At 42.3% G+C, this 19,572-nt stretch overlaps 1 protein-coding gene across 4 annotated transcripts in view; it reads left to right on the top strand.

Moving 5' to 3' along the window:
* Window positions 1-16,888, top strand: part of LOC128638636 (CD82 antigen) — a 256,779-nt gene extending 239,891 nt beyond the window's left edge. For all 4 annotated transcript variants that reach the window (XM_053690712.1, XM_053690714.1, XM_053690715.1 and 1 more), the window contains one exon: window positions 15,547-16,888. In XM_053690712.1, coding sequence (XP_053546687.1) covers window positions 15,547-15,624 — 78 coding nt within the window. In that variant the 3' untranslated portion in view covers window positions 15,625-16,888. The remainder of the gene's footprint in view (window positions 1-15,546) is intronic.
* The last annotated feature ends 2,684 nt before the right edge of the window (window positions 16,889-19,572 follow it).

Here is a 19,572-nt window from a genome sequence, read left to right as displayed (position 1 = left end):
ATATTGTAGATATGTTTCTATTTATATATGTAATTCATTCATGTGCATTGTCATTTTAACCGGAATGTCTCTTTAAAGGGACATGGAAGAAAAAAGGAAACTTTAATGATTCAGATACACAAACAACTTTATGCTTAAAGGGACAGTCTACTCCAGAATTGTTATTGTTTAAAAAGATAGATAATCCCTTTATTACCCCACTCCCAAGTTTTGCATAACCAAAACAGTTATATTAATACTAGGCTATAAGCCTGCCCATAATATAGCTACTTACCATAAGGTAGGCTCAGTAACATGCAGATGCGTTGCGCACTATATGGAAACTATGGCCTAGATTTGGAGTTTGGCGGTAGATGGGCTGTTAACGCTACGCAGGCTTTTTTCTGGCCGCACCATAAAATTAACTCTGGTATCGAGAGTCCCAAAAAATGCTGCGTTAGGCTCCAAAAAAGGAGCGTAGAGCATTTTTACCGCAAATGCAACTCTCGATACCAGAGTTGCTTACGGACGCGGCCAGCCTCAAAAACGTGCTCGTGCACGATTCTCCCATAGGAAATAATGGGGCTGATTGAGCCGAAAAAAAACCTAACACCTGCAAAAAAGCAGCGTTCAGCTCCTAACGCAGCCCAATTGTTTCCTATGGGCAAACACTTCCTACGTCTGCACCTAACACTCTAACATGTACCCCGAGTCTAAACACCCCTAACCTTACACTTATTAACCCCTAATCTGCTGCCCCCGCTATCGCTGACCCCTGCATATTATTATTAACCCCTAATCTGCCGCTCTGTAAACCGCCGCAACTTACATTATCCCTATGTACCCCTAATCTGCTGCCCCTAACACCGCCGACCCCTATATTATATTTATTAACCCCTAACCTGCCCCCCACAACGTCGCCGCCAGCTACTTACAATAATTAACCCCTAATCTGCAGACCGCAAAGCGCCGCCACCTACATTATCCTTATGTACCCCTAATCTGCTGCCCCTAACACCGCCGACCCCTATATTATATTTATTAACCCCTAATCTGCCCCCCTCAACGTCGCCGACACCTGCCTACACTTATTAACCCCTAATCTGCCGAGCGGACCTGAGCGCTACTATAATAAAGTTATTAACCCCTAATCCGCCTCACTAACCCTATCATAAATAGTATTAACCCCTAATCTGCCCTCCCTAACATCGCCGACACCTAACTTCAATTATTAACCCCTAATCTGACGACCGGAGCTCACCGCTATTCTAATAAATGTATTAACCCCTAAAGCTAAGTCTAACCCTAACACTAACACCCCCCTAAATTAAATATAATTTTAATCTAACGAAATTAATTAACTCTTATTAAATAAATTATTCCTATTTAAAGCTAAATACTTACCTGTAAAAAAAAATCCTAATATAGCTACAATATAAATAATAATTACATTGTAGCTATTTTAGGATTAATATTTATTTTACAGGCAACTTGGTAATTATTTTAACTAGGTACAATAGCTATTAAATAGTTAAGAACTATTTAATAGTTACCTAGTTAAAATAATAACAAAATTACCTGTAAAATAAGTCCTAACCTAAGTTATAATTAAACCTAACACTACCCTATCAATAAATTAATTAAATAAAATACCTACAATTACCTACAATAAAACCTAACACTACACTATCAATAAATAAATTAAATACAATTTCTACAAATAACTACAATTACATAAACTAACTAAAGTACAAAAAATTAAAAAGAACTAAGTTACAAAAAATAAAAAAATATTTACAAACATAAGAAAAATATTACAACAATTTTAAACTAATTAGACCTACTCTAAGCCCCCTAATAAAATAACAAAGACCCCCAAAATAAAAAAATGCCCTACCCTATTCTAAATTAATACATTTAAAAGCTCTTTTACCTTACCAGCCCTGAACAGGGCCCTTTGCGGGGCATGCCCCAAGAAAATCAGCTCTTTTGCCTGTAAAAAAAAACATACAATACCCCCCCCCAACATTACAACCCACCACCCACATACCCCTAATCTAACCCAAACCCCCCTTAAATAAACCTAACACTAAGCCCCTGAAGATCTTCCTACCTTGTCTTCACCTCACCGGGTATCACCGATCGGTCCTGGCTCCGATATCTTCATCCAACCCAAGCGGGGGCTAGACATCCACTGAAGAAGTCCAGAAGAGGGTCCAAAGTCTTCCTCCTATCCGGCAAGAAGAGGACATCCGGACCGGCAAACATCTTCATCCAAGCGGCATCTTCGATCTTCTTCCATCTGGTGCGGAGCGGGTCCATGTTGAAGCAGCCGACGCGGATCCATCCTCTTCTTCCGGCGTCTCCCGACGAATGACGGTTCCTTTAAGGGACGTCATCCAAGATGGCGTCCCTCGAATTCCGATTGGCTGATAGTATTCTATCAGCCAATCGGAATTAAGGTAGGAATATTCTGATTGGCTGATGGAATCAGCCAATCAGAATCAAGTTCAATCCGATTGGCTGATCCAATCAGCCAATCAGATTGAGCTCGCATTCTATTGGCTGATCGGAACAGCCAATAGAATGCGAGCTCAATCTGATTGGCTGATTGGATCAGCCAATCGGATTGAACTTGATTCTGATTGGCTGATTCCATCAGCCAATCAGAATATTCCTACCTTAATTCCGATTGGCTGATAGAATACTATCAGCCAATCGGAATTCGAGGGACGCCATCTTGGATGACGTCCCTTAAAGGAACCGTCATTCGTCGGGAGATGCCGGAAGAAGAGGATGGATCCGCGTCGGCTGCTTCAACATGGACCCGCTCCGCACCAGATGGAAGAAGATCGAAGATGCCGCTTGGATGAAGATGTTTGCCGGTCCGGATGTCCTCTTCTTGCCGGATAGGAGGAAGACTTTGGACCCTCTTCTGGACTTCTTCAGTGGATGTCTAGCCCCCGCTTGGGTTGGATGAAGATATCGGAGCCAGGACCGATCGGTGATACCCGGTGAGGTGAAGACAAGGTAGGAAGATCTTCAGGGGCTTAGTGTTAGGTTTATTTAAGGGGGGTTTGGGTTAGATTAGGGGTATGTGGGTGGTGGGTTGTAATGTTGGGGGGGGTATTGTATGTTTTTTTTTACAGGCAAAAGAGCTGAATTCTTTGGGGCATGCCCCGCAAAGGGCCCTGTTCAGGGCTGGTAAGGTAAAAGAGCTTTTAAATTTATTAATTTAGAATAGGGTAGGGCATTTTTTTTATTTTGGGGGTCTTTTTTATTTTATTAGGGGGCTTAGAGTAGGTGTAATTAGTTTAAAATTGTAATATTTTTCTTATGTTTGTAAATATTTTTTTATTTTTTGTAACTTAGTTCTTTTTTATTTTTTGTACTTTAGTTAGTTTATGTAATTGTAGTTATTTGTAGAAATTGTATTTAATTTATTTATTGATAGTGTAGTGTTAGGTTTTATTGTAGGTAATTGTAGGTATTTTATTTAATTAATTTATTGATAGGGTAGTGTTAGGTTTAATTATAACTTAGGTTAGGACTTATTTTACAGGTAATTTTGTTATTATTTTAACTAGGTAGCTATTAAATAGTTCTTAACTATTTAATAGCTATTGTACCTAGTTAAAATAATTACCAAGTTGCCTGTAAAATAAATATTAATCCTAAAATAGCTACAATGTAATTATTATTTATATTGTAGCTATATTAGGATTTATTTTACAGGTCAGTATTTAGCTTTAAATAGGAATAATTTATTTAATAAGAGTTAATTAATTTCGTTAGATTAAAATTATATTTAACTTAGGGGGGTGTTAGTGTTAGGGTTAGACTTAGCTTTAGGGGTTAATACATTTATTAGAATAGCGGTGAGCTCCGGTCGTCAGATTAGGGGTTAATAATTGAAGTTAGGTGTCGGCGATGTTAGGGAGGGCAGATTAGGGGTTAATACTATTTATGATAGGGTTAGTGAGGCGGATTAGGGGTTAATAACTTTATTATAGTAGCGCTCAGGTCCGCTCGGCAGATTAGGGGTTAATAAGTGTAGGCAGGTGTCGGCGACGTTGTGGGGGGCAGGTTAGGGGTTAATAAATATAATATAGGGGTCGGCGGTGTTAGGGGCAGCAGATTAGGGGTACATAAGGATAACGTAGGTGGCGGCGCTTTGCGGTCGGCAGATTAGGGGTTAATTATTGTAAGTAGCTGGCGGCGACGTTGAGGGGGGCAGGTTAGGGGTTAATAAATATAATACAGGGGTCGGCGGTGTTAGGGGCAGCAGATTAGGGGTACATAAGTATAACGTAGGTGGCGGTCGGCAGATTAGGGGTTAAAAAAATGTAATCGAGTTGCGGCGATGTGGGGGGACCTCGGTTTAGGGGTACATAGGTAGTTTATGGGTGTTAGTGTACTTTAGGGTACAGTAGTTAAGAGCTTTATGAACCGGCGTTAGCCCAGAAAGCTCTTAACTCCTGCTATTTTTCTGCGGCTGGAGTTTTGTCGTTAGAGCTCTAACGCTCACTTCAGAAACGACTCTAAATACCGGCGTTAGGAAGATCCCATTGAAAAGATAGGATACGCAATTAACGTAAGGGGATCTGCGGTATGGAAAAGTCGCGGCTGAAAAGTGAGCGTTAGACCCTTTAATCACTGACTCCAAATACCGGCGGTAGCCTAAAACCAGCGTTAGGAGCCTCTAACGCTGGTTTTCACGGCTAACGCCAAACTCCAAATCTAGGCCTATGTTTGCAACAAAGTTTGTTGCAATGTTAATATATAGTACTCAAGACACGTGCACGCTCCTGAGCCTACCTCAACAAATCATACCGACAGTAAAAGGTAATTTTATCATGCAAGTAAATTGGAAATTTGAAAGTCCAATTTTGACTCTCATGTCCCTTCATTCTGATCCTAACATGTTAATGATTTCTTGCTACGCATCATAAGGAGAAAGGCAGCACTATGCAATGTGGTAAATTCTTATCCTGTTGCTTATCTTTTAATTTATCTAGATACAAAAAAATGTATAAAATGAAATGGATACATTTGTAGAAAACTTATTCTAACATGTTCAACTGGAATATAATGTACTAGAATGCTTCAGATAATACGAGTTTTCACACAAATCTGAACTGGAGAAAAACTAGCACAATTATAGTAAATCCAGTTTATTTTTTTTATAGTTTCCCTTTAACACTAATACATACAATGTTGGAACTGCAGTATGAAACCCAATTTGTTTATTTAATGTTTCAGACCATGCAATTTTAAACATTTTTCTAATGTACTTCTATTGTCAAATTTTCTTCTTTCTCTTGCTATCTTTCGTTAGCAAGGAAATTAGCTCAGGAGTGTGCGTGAGCGTGTCTGGAGCAGTATATGGCAGCAGTTTTGCAAGAATGTTATCCATTTGCAAGAGCACTAAAGGGCAGCACTATTTCTTGCCATGTAGCGCACAAGATGACTACCTAGGTATCTCTTCAACACAGAATACAATGGGAACTAAAAACAAATTTGATAATAGAAGTAAATTGGAAACATTTTTTTAAATTGTATGCAATATCTGAATCACATTGGGTTTCATATCCCTTTAATGAGAGCTCTACCTATTAATAACACAAGTTATTCTATGGTGAGTACATTCTTTTGCTTCTCATACACGTTTGTGCTCAGATTTCAAGTATTTTTACATTAGTTAACATTTCCCAGCATACATTGCTTCAGTCACTCCAGGCACCAGCCACTCAGAACTTGTTATTAAATGTTATTTGTTACTTACTGTGGTTTTAACCAGTTCTATCACCTCTCTCTGTGGCCTACAGAGACTTCTATACGGAATACTGGCAAGGTAATGGCACATTACTTATTGTTTATGGTCATTTATATCTCTGCTATGTGTGTAGAGCAACTGTCATTATGATTACAAAAGAACAGGGGGACCTCTGACCAACAGTATTGAGCAAGTGAACAGTTCTTGCAAATCATCTCACATTAGGGTTTATTCCAAGACACCACAAGAGCTGTGGGAAAAATCCATAAATACTTTGTATTCAGAAACATCACCAGCAGTGTTGTAGTCCGTCAGAAAACACTTTCCAAGCCGCATTTTACAGATTTTCTGTTTCCGTAGTCTTTTTCCAGGGAGCAGCATATTCACCTGTTTTCAGATCCCACCCGGACAGCAAACAGCTGGATGTGTATGCACTCTTTTTATGGGTGTGATTGTGCCTCTCTTTAAACTTTATAGTTTGTCAGTCCTCCCATTGCCGAGCTGCCAAGTGTAGCATGCGCTGCACACTATTGAAGAGCAAAGCAAGTGTATCTTGGTAGCCTCTGCACTTTTGTATTCCTGGTCTGCTTGGTCTGTTTAACTGTATCTGATTCCTGAGTCCTGCTGTATATTTGTATACTGTCCTCTCATCTATACCAGCCTGTCTACTTGTCTTACTCACTGGACTCTGACCTCATCAACCTATTGCCACTACCACAGCTCTGTCGCTTGACTCATAGGGCCCATCTATCAAGCTCTGAATGGAGCTTGATGCCCTGTGTTTCTGGCAAGCCTGCAGGCTCGCCAGAAACAGCAGTTATAAAGCAGCGGTCACAAAGACCGCTGCTCCATAACCTGTCCGCCTGCTCTGAGCAGGCGGACAGACATCGCCGGAAATCAACCCCATTGAGTACGATCGGGTTGATTAACACCCCCCTGATGGCGGCCGATTGGCCGCGAGTCTGCAGGAGGCGGCGTTGCACCAGCAGCTCTTGTGAGCTGCTGGTGCAATGTTGAATACTGCGAGCGTATTGCTCGCCGTATGCAGCGATGTCTGGCGGACTTGATCCGCACTGTCGTATCAGGTGCAACAGACATTGATAACTAGAGGCCATGGTCTCTACAGCCTCTTCTTCTTCAACTAAAAGATTATTGTGCAATAGGGTGCAAATCTTCCCACATATCTTGGAAAACAAAATGAAACATACATTTTAGCTCCTCTTCAAATGCTTTCTTACTTTGTCAATGCTTTTTGGCTTCATCCATTTTGTTTCTCTGAGTGTAGGTGAGCTGTGCAGCCAGAGGCCATTTTCTCTGCTTCTCGGACTTTAATGAAGAGCACTTTGAAGCACTAAACCTACTAAAAATGCTTTAAATGACAATGCATTTGATTAGATTCCATCATATTTAGAAGAATTTCACTGTAACATGACCTATATGTTCCTTATTGCCTACATTGAATTTTAACAATAATATTGATGCCAGTAAAATACGTGAGATGCCTTGACAGATCTGTTCCTTGAGTCTCATTAAATCTAGTATACGTGATCACTGGTGCAAACAATTAAAGTAATTAGAAAGTCAAAAATAAACTTGCATGATTCAGATAGAGCATGTTATTTGAAGACACGTTTAAATTCACTTCTATTTTTGAATGTGTTTTGTTCTTTTGGTATCCATTGTTGAAAAAGAATATGTACATATCCTACACTAGAGGGAACTTGTGATTGGCTGACTAGGTGTGTTCAGCTAGCTCTCATTATTGCATTGCTGCTCCTTCAGCAAAGGACACCAAGGGAACGATGCAGATTTAAGAATAGGGGTAAACTGGAAAGTTGTTTAAAATTGTATGTTCTGTCTGAATCTAGAAATAAAAAACTGGGTTTCATGCCTTTAACAGTTGTTTCCACAACCTGCACCTTGTACATGTTTAACATTTAAGGGACACTGAACCCAAAAAATGTTTTCATGATTCAGATGGAGCATGAAATTTTAAGCAACTTTCTAATTTACTCCTATTATCAATTTTTCTTCGTTCTTTTGCTATCTTTATTTTAAAAGCAGTAATGTAAATCTTAGCAGCCAGCCCATTTTAGGTTCAGCACCATGGATAGCGCTTGCTTATTGGAGGATTACATTTACCCAGCAATAAGCAAGCATAACCCAGGATCTCAACCAAAAATGGGCCGGCTGCTATGCATCACATCCCTGCTTTTTAAATGAAGATAGCAAGAGAACGAAGAAAATTTGATAATAGGAGTAAATTAGAAAGTTGCTTAAAATTGCATGCTCTATCTGAATCATGAAAGAAAAAATTTGGGTTTAGTGTCCCTTTAAAGGGATATCAAACCCAACATTTTTCTTTCATGGTTCAGATAGACTATGGGATTTTAAATCACTTTCCAATTTTTTTCTATTATCAGTTTTTCCACGTTCTCTTTGTTTCTTTTCCATCTAAAAGGGAGGAGAGTCCACAACTTCATTCATTACTATTGGGAATTAAGAACCTGGCCACCAGGAGGAGGCAAAGACACCCCAGCCAAAGGCTTAAATACCTCTCCCACTCCCTCATCCCCCAGTCATTCTTTGCCTTTCGTCACAGGAGGTGGTAGAGAGGTGCAGAAGATTCGGAGGTCTCTTATGGAAGGTATTACTCTTCGCAATGGGACAGGAGTTTTAAGTAGCCCTATAAGGCTTCTCAGTGAGGGCTTGGGTGAAAGTTATAGTCCGGAGATGCAGGGAGAGTCTCTCTTGCAAAACCATCCCGACTCATATTAACAGCTCCTACTGCAATCTGCGTTGATGAGTTTCGCAGACTGCTTTCTTCTCTCAAGTCCATGTCAGGAGCGCTGCTATGACCTGTAACACTTGAAGGGCCGTGTTCCTGTTCCACGGTGTGGATTCTGGTAAGATTGTTTCATTTGATCACAATGATAACATAGCAGACAGGGCCACAGTGTTGCGCCTTTTATCTTTACAGAATCACGAGTTAATATTCCTGGTAGGGGGGTTATTGAACAGGGGGGGTTTATACATGATTGTTTATTGTGTCATTGCTGCGCTGTGTGGGATGAGGCTCTGGCAATCTCTGGAACTATGAGGTTCTTTTCCGGGAGTTTTTGCACGGGAGTTTTTTGGTGCATTTTCTCCTTTAGGCAGGGGCGGTCCTGCGAGGCACCGTGTGACCGGGTGGGGCTCTTCACTTCCAGTCTGATCTGTGACGGTGTAGTCTGGTTCATAGGAGGTGGTGAATGCCCGGCCATTGGTGGTTATAAAGGTACCTGTTAGTTTCTCTTTTATTCTAATAAAAGTGCAAGCTATGGAGGATTCTGACGCGTTAGAGGGTACTCCCTCTTTGATAAAATTCTCATACCTGTGTTTATTGTGAGGTTCCGGTAGACCAGCCTGCCCAATTATGTTCCACATGCCTTGAGAGGGTAGAGACATCTAAGACTAAAAATATGTCTAGTACCACTGAGCCGTCCACCTCTGAAGGTTCTCCGTCCCGTGAGGTGCGTTCCCGAGTTGAGTCCCCTATTGCACATGCAGTGCCCCAGGGTCCGACTGTTGCTCCTTCGGGAGAGATATGTTGGCTGCCGATTTTGCGGATCAACTGTAGACGGCAGTTTCTAAAGTGATCCACGCCTTACCACGTTCTGCTAAGCGCAAGAGTAGGGCCTTTCAGAGCAGCCCGACTCAGGACTTGTCTTTGTCGGATGCTCCTGCAGAGTGGTTCGATGAAAGGGCCCACACCGACGCTTCGGAGGGGACTCCTTCTGGGTCGGAATTTGTGTCATCTAAAGCTCCAGCAGAGGAGCCTGGCTATAGGTTTAAGATGGAGAATTTGCGCTTTTTGCTAAAGCAAGTGCTTGCTGCTCTAGAGGTTCCGGAGCTGAAGCTTCTGGTGGAACCTACTATCCCTAAGCTAGATAAGGTTTATGAGGACAGGGCGGTACCCCAGACCTTCCTGGTTGCTATAAAGATGGTTAACATTATCAAGAACGAATGGACTTGATTAGGTTCTTCCTTTTCCCCTTCCTCGTCCTTTAAAAAACTTTTCCCCCTTCTGGAGGCTCAGTTGGAGCTGTGGGGGACCATTCCTAGGGTGGATGGGGCCATCTCCATGCTCTCGAAAAGAGAACGACTATTGCCCTAGAGGATAGTTCGTCGTTCAAAGAGCCCATGGATAAAAAATTGGAGAACATGCTGAGAAAGATGTTTCAGCACACAGGGTTTGTTTTTCAGCCGGCAGCAGCCGTAGCCGCGGTTGCTGGAGCTGCAACATATTGCTGTGATTCCCTGAGTGAAATGATTGAGGGTGAACCCTCTTTCGAAGAGGTGCAGGAAAAGATTAAGGCTTTGAAGGTAGCCAATTCTTAAATTTGCGATGCCAATGTGCAAATGATTCACCTTAATGCTAAGGTGTCAGGGTTTACGGTTTTAGCGCGTAGGGCCTTGTGGCTAAAATCTTGGTCAGCGGCCATGACTTCTAAATTAAGGTTGCTGTCCCTGCCTTTTCAAGGAAAAAGTCTGTTCGGTCCAGGCCTGGACTCGATCATTTCCACGGTTACGGGAGGCAAGGGTGCCTTCCTACCCCAAGATAAGAAATCTAAACCGAAAGGATCTACTTTTCGTCCCTTTTGTGCATATAAAGCCCAGGGCCAGTAGCCCGCAGCTAAAACGGACCAGTCCAAGGGAACTTGAAAGCCTGCTCAGTCTTGGATTAAGTCCAAATAGAACAAGAAGCTCGCAGAGACCAAGTCGGCATGAAGGGGGGTCACCCGACAAGTCTACGGACTGAGTAAGGGGAGGTTATCTCTATTCTCCGAAGCCTGTTTGCAGGATGTTCAGAACCCCTGGGTTCTGGAGGTTGTCTCCCAGGGTTACAGGATAGGATTCAAGTCTTTCCCTCCCAGGGGCAGATTCCTTGTGTCAAACCTGTCATCGAGGCGGGAAAATAAAGAGGCCTTTCTAGGATGTGTGAGGGATCTTTCCTCTCAAGGTGTTATCGTACCAGTACCCCGAACAGAAAGGGGTTTAGGGTACGTTCCGCCCAAAAAGGAGGGCACGTTCTGCCCAATTTTGGATCTGAAGTGTTTAAACAAGTTTTTGTCCATTCCATCATTCAAAATGTTAACCATCAGGTCCATTTTGCCCCTAGTTCAAGAGGGGCAGTTCATGACCACAATAGACTTGAAGGATGCCTACCTTCATGTTCCAATTCCCAGGGACCACTTAAAGTTCCTAAGGTTTGCATTCCTGGACCAGCACTTCCAGTTTGTGGCCCTTCCTTTCGGTCTGGCGACGGCCCCGAGAGTTTTCACTAAGGTTCTTGGGAACCTGCTTGCTGTATTTAGATCCAGGGGCATTGCGGTGGCGCCATATCTAGACGACATCCTAGTTCAGGCGCCGTCCTTCAGTCAGGCAGTGGACCATTCAAGGTCTCTGCTCCTGTTACTTCAATCTCATCGTTGGAAGATAAACTCCGGAAAGAGCTCCCTGGTACCCAGCGCCAGGGTGGAGTTTCTGGGCACGATCATAGACTCTGTGTCTATGAAGATTTTTCCCACGGATCAGAGAGGCAGGAAGCTTGCATCCTCTTGTCTGGCCCTTTGATCCTCAGAGAGACCCTCGTGGCCCAATGTATGGAGGTGATCGGTCTCGTGGTCTCCAGCATAGACATTCCATTTGCCAGGTTTCATCTCAGGCCTCTTCAGTTATGCATGTTGAGGCAGTGGAACGGCGATCATTCAGATCTCTCACAGCTGATATCCATGGATGTAAGGGCTCGGACCTCCCTCTCTTGGTGGATCCGCCTGGAATAACTGTCCATGGGGACATCCTTCTTGAGACCGTCGTGGGAGATTGTGACCACGGACGCGAGTCTGGCTGGATGGGGAGCTGTTTGGGATGCCAGACTGGCACAAAGGGAAATGGTCTCGGCTGGAGTCCCGTTTACCAATAAATATCCTGGAACTTCGAGCGATCTACAATGCTCTGAAGGCGTGGCCACGCCTGGGGGCGTTCAACTTCATAAGGATTCAGACAGACACCTCAGTGGCTTACATCAACCATCAGGGGGGTACGAGGAGCTCCCTCGCAATGAGGGAGGTGTCTCAGATACTGGAATGGGCGGAGACCCACAACTGCTTGCTTTCGGCGATCCACATCCCAGGTGTAGACAACTGGGAAGCAGACTTTCTCAGCAGGCAAACATTCCATCTAGGGGAATGGTCTCTTCACCCCAAGGTGTTTGCGGAGATTTGTCTCAGATGTGGGATGCCGGAGATAGATCTTATGGTGTCCATACTCAATTGCAAACTTCCCCATTACAGGTCGAGGGACCCCCAGGCAGAGCTGATAGATGCACTAGCGGTGCCTTGGTGGTTCGATCTAGTGTAGATTTTTCCTCCCTTACCACTTCTACTTCGTATAGTGGCACGCATAAAGCAGTAAAGAGTGTCAACCATTCTGATTTCTCCTTTGTGGCCATGGAGGACGTGGTTTGCGGATCTGGTGGGGATGTCATCCTCTCCGCCATGGAGGTTATCCTGTCGCAGGGATCTGTTGGAACACGGTCCTTTCCAACATCAGAATCTCTATTCTCTGAGGCTGACTGCGTGGAGATTGATTGCTTAGTCCTAGCCAAGAGAGTTTTTTCTGAAAGTGTGATTGACACTCTAGTTCAGGCAAAGAAGCCAGTCACTCGGCGTATCTACCATAAGGTGTGGAGGACTTACTTGATCTGGTGTGAGAAACATGGATACCCTTGGCACAAGGTGAGGGTCTCCAGAATTCTGTCCTTTCTTCAAGAAGGTTTAGAGAAGGGACTTGCCGCTCGTTCCTTAAAGGGACAGATTTCGTCATTATCTGTTTTGTTACACAGGAGACTCGCTGAGCTTCCTGACATTCAATCCTTTGTTCAGGCTTGGTCTCGAATCAGGCCTGTCTTTAGGCAGTCTGCTCCCCCCGTGGAGCTTGAACTTGGTCCTTAGGGTTTTGCAACAGGTCCTGTTTGAGCCTATGTCCTGGAAGGTTCTTTTCCTGTTGGCCATTGCATCGACTCGCAGAGTATCTGAACTGGCGACCTTGCAACATGGGCCACCTTATCTGGTTTTTCATTCGGATAAGGCTGTTCTTCGCACCGGCTTGGCATTTCTTTCCAAGGTGGTGTCCAATCGTAACATCAATCAGGAAATAGTTGTTCCTTCTCTGTGCTCTAACCCTTCTTCTTCGAAGGAGCGGTTACTTCATAATCTAGATGTGGTCCGTGCCCTGAAGTTCTATCTTCAGACTACAAAGGACTTCAGACAATCTACATCTCTTTTTGCTGTGTATTCAGGGAAGCGCAGGGGTCAGAGGGCTTCTGCTACTTCTTTGTCTTTTTGGCTGAGGAGCTTGATCCGTTTGGCTTACAAGACAGCGGGACATAAGCCTCCTCAGAGGATCATGGCTCATTCCACTAGAGCGGTGGCTTCATCTTGTGCCTTCAAGAATGAGGCCTCTATGGAGCACATTTGTAAGGCGGCTACTTGGTCTTCCTTACATACTTTACAAATTTTACGTTTTTGCTTCTGCGGAAACGGCTTTTGGGAGAAAGGTTCTACAGGCTGTGGTGCCCTCAGATTAGGGTCCGCCTTTTTTTCATTCAATGTCCGCTAGAGCTTGGGTATATGTTCCCAATAGTAATGAATGAAGCCGTCGACTCTCCTCCCCTTTAGATGGAAAACATAAATTATGCTTACCTGATAATTTAATTTCCATCGTAGGGAGGAGAGTCCACAGCTCCCGCCCTTAACTCCGGTGGGCGGACCTAAATTTAATTTCTCTTCTGGCACTATTTATACCCTGATGTTTCTCCTACTGTTCCTTGTTCCCTCGGCAGAATGACTGGGGGATGAGGGGATTTGGGGAGGTATTTAAGCCTTTGGCTGGGGTGTCTTTGCCTCCTCCTGTTGGTCAGGTTCTTAATTCCCAATAGTAATTAAATAAGCCAAGGACTCTCCTCCCCACGATGGAAATGAAATTATCAGGTAAGCATAATTATTAAAAGTAGGGATGTATGCTTAGGAACATTTTTGGAGCACTATATGGCAGCAGTTTAACAAGAATTGTATCCATTTGTAAGAGTACTAGATGGCAGCACTATTTCCTGCCATGTAGTGCTCCAGATGCCTACCTAGGTATCTCTTCAACGCAGAATATCATGGGAACAAAGCAAATTTGATCAAAGAAGTGAATTGGAAACTTTTTTTCGAATTGTATGCTCTGTTTGAATCGCAAAATAATTTTTTTGGGGTTTCATATCCCTTTAAAGGGACATTCCAGCCAAAATTGGAATCCACATCGACGCATTTCAGTTTTAAATTGAATAATTTTTGTAATAGACATGTATCAGCAAAAATGCTTCTAATAAAAGCTATAGCTGTTTCAAAAGTGTATTTAAATATGCACCAGCATTTTAAACACAGAGAAAGATTACATATGCGGCGTCGCCCGCAAAAGCTAGCGACGCCGTTTTTTTATGCGGTTTTGGTATCACATATACAGCGCCGCATATAAATGGGACGTGTATATTTCACCTGTTGCCCGCAATTTTTACTCCCATAAGCTAACATAGAACCGCGTCGCAAATCGTTATCACATATTCAGCGCAAGGACTTAGGCGGCGAAAATGGATACATTTTACTCCATTTTTTACCTCGCCACACATAGGCAGACGCAGCAAGCCTTACGCTGAAAATGTGAGCATCGTAACTCCCTGAAAATATAAATTGAAAGCATGCGCGATATCTATCTACCTGTCAACCGCAATCCCTCACTGCAATAACTGATAAAGTATATTAACCCCTAATCCGCCATTAACCCACATCGTAATTAACCTAATAAATGTTTTAACCTCTAATCCGCCATTAACCCACATCACAATAAACCTAATAAATGTATTAACCCCTAATCGACCATTAACCCACATCACAATAAACCTAATAAAACTGTTAACCCCTATTACGCCATTAACCCACAACGCAATAAACCTCATAAAACTATCAACCGCAATCCCTCACTGCAATAACTGATAAAGTATATTAACCCCTAATCCGCCATTAACCCACATCGTAATTAACCTAATAAATGTTTTAACCTCTAATCCGCCATTAACCCACATCACAATAAACCTAATAAATTTATTAACCCCTAATCGACCATTAACCCACATCACAATAAACCTAATAAAACTGTTAACCCCTATTACGCCATTAACCCACAACGCAATAAACCTCATAAAACTATTAACCCCTAATCTGCCATTAACCAACAACGCAATAAACCTAATAAAACTGTTAACCCCTAATCTGCCAAACCCACACAACGCGATAATCCTTATAAATCTATTAACCCCTAATCCGCCAAACCCCCACAACGCAAATAAAAACACCCCCTTTTCTAATACTAAACTACCAATAGCCCTTAAAAGGGCCTTTTGTAGGGCATTGCCCTAAGTTAAACAGTTCAAATCAGGCAATAGGAATGCAAGGGACGCCATATTTAAACGCGTACCTTAAATTCACTATTCAGTGTACGGCGGCGATCGTACAGATTTGCAGTGTCGCTAGTGATAGAATCACATAATGAATGGGAACATGTAAGTTTATTACTGTAATGACCCTTTAAGAGTAAATTCTTGCTAATGCACTTTGACCAATACAAGTATATTCTTTGTAATGTACTGTTTACATGATGTGGTCTTTTAGCAGAGAGTTGCATTTTATTCACTGTCTTCCCTTTTACAGCTCTTTGTCATGACGTTATCGATGTGTCTGTGTAGAAATCTGGACCAAAACTACAACAAGCTGGCTCGTTATTCCTAGGAGGTTCTTCCAACTCAGCACAAGGGACAAGGACAGGAGATCGGACATGAGGTCACAGCCAAGAAGCTCTCTTTTTACTTTCTGCTTCTATAAATGCACCACTAGATGGTCACCCGTTCATTTCTAGAGACTTGCTCTGCACCTACACAACAAAAAATAGCTAAATCCTCACATATGAAAACCATCTGTTCAACCTCATTATTTCTATATCTGGCCACAACTTGTTCTAGGAAGATCATAGAGAAACAGAAAGTGTATTTTTATTCTCATTTATGTATCCACTCATAATTCAACTGAGAGGTGCACTTTAGTGTGAGTGACTGCGTCATTTTCTAGTTAGTAATAGGGATAGATTTATAAAGGGTTACCAGTTTCAGTATTTTAACCCATTGGTGGTGTGATGGCCAGTGATATACTATTGCTAAGTTCAGCACTGCTGATGCATTTAATAAAGGGGATATTCAACAGGTTTTGTTTTTTACTGTTCTGGTTTCTACAGAACAATTGGGACCTCTAGAGGTGATTTTAGGTATTAAAGATAGTCTTTTTCTAGAATTTGTAGTATTTACTGCCGTTGATTGAGTTGTGCAATACCAGTTGGGGTAGGCTGTTTGTTTAGTACTTATTTGCAGCTTTTTCATAGTTGTTTTTCCCCCTGTCTTAAAGCAATGATCCAAAGATTAGTAAGGCCAAATAAACATGTTAGGCTTTCTCTGCAGTTTGTTTGCTGTAGCAAAGCTGAGATATATATTTTTTTCAGCATGACTGAAGAGCGAAGTAAGCGGTGTTTGTAATAGATTATTCTATAAAGACTAGAGGTAATAAAGGTTATATTTAATCTTAGACAAACTACTGGTAAATATAGGGAAAGGTCTATTTATATAATTGATGACATAGTGAAATTAATAGCAAATGCAAACATTGCATTTTTATTCATGTTCCTTTAAATTGTTTAAAGTTTACTGTGGTTTCAAATGTTTGTGATGAGCACAAAACTCACAAGAAGGGATATCCCATAATTCAGCAGGAAAGTTCAGTCCCTGAATGCATTGAGTGAAAGGGATGACAATCACTAGATTCTGCCTTAAAACAGTTTCATTTTATGTTACGTGAAAAATTGTTTGCTAAACAAATAAGCTGTTCAAGATGAATAGTCCTGCGTTTATGTAACAAACTCTTAGTATTGTACAGTGTTTTTAATATGTATACAATTTTGTATGTTTTCATTAACAGTATTTGCATGGGATTTAATAAATCTTTTTTTCTCCAACATAGGTGTGTCCGGTCCACGGCGTCATCCTTACTTGTGGGATATTCTCTTCCCCAACAGGAAATGGCAAAGAGCCCAGCAAAGCTGGTCACATGATCCCTCCTAGGCTCCGCCTACCCCAGTCATTCTCTTTGCCGTTGTACAGGCAACATCTCCACGGAGATGGCTTAGAGTTTTTTAGTGTTTAACTGTAGTTTTTATTATTCAATCAAGAGTTTGTTATTTTAAAATAGTGCTGGTATGTACTATTTACTCAGAAACAGAAAAGAGATGAAGATTTCTGTTTGTATGAGGAAAATGATTTTAGCACCGTAACTAAAATCCATGGCTGTTCCACACAGGACTGTTGAGAGCAATTAACTTCAGTTGGGGGAACAGTGTGCAGTCTCTTACTGCTTGAGGTATGACACATTCTAACAAGACGATGTAATGCTGGAAGCTGTCATTTTCCCTATGGGATCCGGTAAGCCATGTTTATTAAGATAGTAAATAAGGGCTTCACAAGGGCTTATTAAGACTGTAGACTTTTTCTGGGCTAAATCGATTCATTATTAACACATATTTAGCCTTGAGGAATCATTTATTCTGGGTATTTTGATATGATTATATCGGCAGGCACTGTTTTTGACACCTTATTCTTTAGGGGCTTTCCCTAATCATAGTCAGAGCCTCATTTTCGCGCCGGTATGGCGCACTTGTTTTTGAGGACAGCATGGCATGCAGCTGCATGTGTGTGGAGCTCTGATACATAGAAAAGTCTTTCTGAAGGCATCATTTGGTATCGTATTCCCCTTTGGGCTTGGTTGGGTCTCAGCAAAGCAGATTCCAGGGACTGTAAAGGGGTTAAATATAAAAACGGCTCCGGTTCCGTTATTTTAAGGGTTAAAGCTTCCAAATTTGGTGTGCAATACTTTTAAGGCTTTAAGACACTGTGGTGAAATTTTGGTGAATTTTGAACAATTCCTTCATACTTTTTCGCAATTGCAGTAATAAAGTGTGTTTAGTTTAAAATTTAAAGTGACAGTAACGGTTTTATTTTAAAACGTTTTTTGTGCTTTGTTATCAAGTTTATGCCTGTTTAACATGTCTGAACTACCAGATAGATTGTGTTCTGACTGTGGGGAAACCAAGGTTCCTTCTCATTTAACTATATGTATTTTATGTCATAAAAAAATTTAGTAAAAATGATGCCCAAGATGATTCCTCAAGTGAGGGGAGTAAGCATGGTACTGCATCATCCCCTCCTTCGTCTACACCAGTCTTGCCCATACAGGAGGCCCCTAGTACATCTAGTGCGCCAATACTCCTTACTATGCAACATTTAACGGCTGTAATGGATAATTCTATCAAAAACATTTTAGCCAATATGCCCACTTATCAGCGAAAGCGCGACTGCTCTGTTTTAGAAAATTCTGTAGAGCATGAGAACGCTGATGATATGGTTTCTGAAGGGCCCCTACACCAGTCTGAGGGGGCCAGGGAGGTTTTGTCTGAGGGAGAAATTTCAGATTCAGGAAACATTTCTCAACAAGCTGAACCTGATGTGATTACTTTTAAATTTAAGTTGGAACATCTCCGCGCTCTGCTTAAGGAGGTGTTATCCAATTTGGATGATTGTGATTATCTGGTCATTCCAGAACCACTATGTAAAATGGAAAAGTTCTTAGAGGCCCCGGGGCCCCCCGAAGCTTTTCCTATATCCAAGCGGGTGGCGTACATTGTTAGTAAAGAATGGGACAGGCCCGGTATACCTTTAGTACCTCCCCCCATATTTATAAAATTGTTTTCCTATAGTCGACCCCAGAAAGGACTGATGGCAGACAGTCCCCAAGGTCGAGGGGGCGGTTTCTACTCTACACAAGCGCGCCACTATACCCATAGAAGATAGTTGTGCTTTCCAAGATCCTATGGATAAAAAATTAGAAGGTCTGCTAAAGATGTTTGTTCAGCAAGGTTCCCTTCTACAACCAATTGCATGCATTGTCCCTGTCACTGCAGCCGCGTGTTTCTAGTTTGATGAGCTAGGAAAGGCGATTATTAGTAATTCTTCTTCTTATGAGGAGATTATGGACAGAATTCGTGCTCTTAAATTGGCTAATTCTTTCACCCTAGACGCCACCTTGCAATTGGCTAGGTTAGCGGCGAAAAAATTCTGGGTTTGCTATTGTGGCGCAGAGCGCTTTGGTTAAAATCTTGGGCAGCGGATGCGTCTTCCAAGAACAAATTGCTTGACATTCCTTTCAAGGGGAAAACACTCTTTGGCCCTGACTTGAAAGAGATTATCTCTGATATCACTGGGGGCAAGGGCCACGCCCTTCCTCAGGATAGGTCTTTTCAAGACCAAAAATAAACCTAAGTTTCGTCCCTTTCGCAGAAACGGATCAGCCCCAAGGGCTACGTCCTCTAAGCAGGAAGGTAATACTTCTCAAGCCAATCCAGCCTGGAGACCTATGCAAGGCTGGAACAAAGGAAAGCAGGCCAGGAAACCTGCCACTGCTCCCAAGACAGCATGAAATGCGGGCCCCCGATCCGGGACCGGATCTGGTGGGGGGCAGACTCTCTCTCTTCGCTCAGGCTGGGGCAAGAGATGTTCTGGATCCTTGGGCGCTAGAAATAGTCTCCCAAGGTTATTCTCTGGAGTTCAAGGGGCTTCCTCCAAGGGGGAGGTTCCACAGGTC

The sequence above is a fragment of the Bombina bombina genome, chromosome 8 (genome assembly GCF_027579735.1).
Source record: "Bombina bombina isolate aBomBom1 chromosome 8, aBomBom1.pri, whole genome shotgun sequence".
Lineage (NCBI taxonomy): Eukaryota > Metazoa > Chordata > Amphibia > Anura > Bombinatoridae > Bombina > Bombina bombina.
The sequence above is the reverse complement of the archived record's forward strand: the minus strand, read 5'-3'. Positions and strand labels throughout refer to the sequence as shown.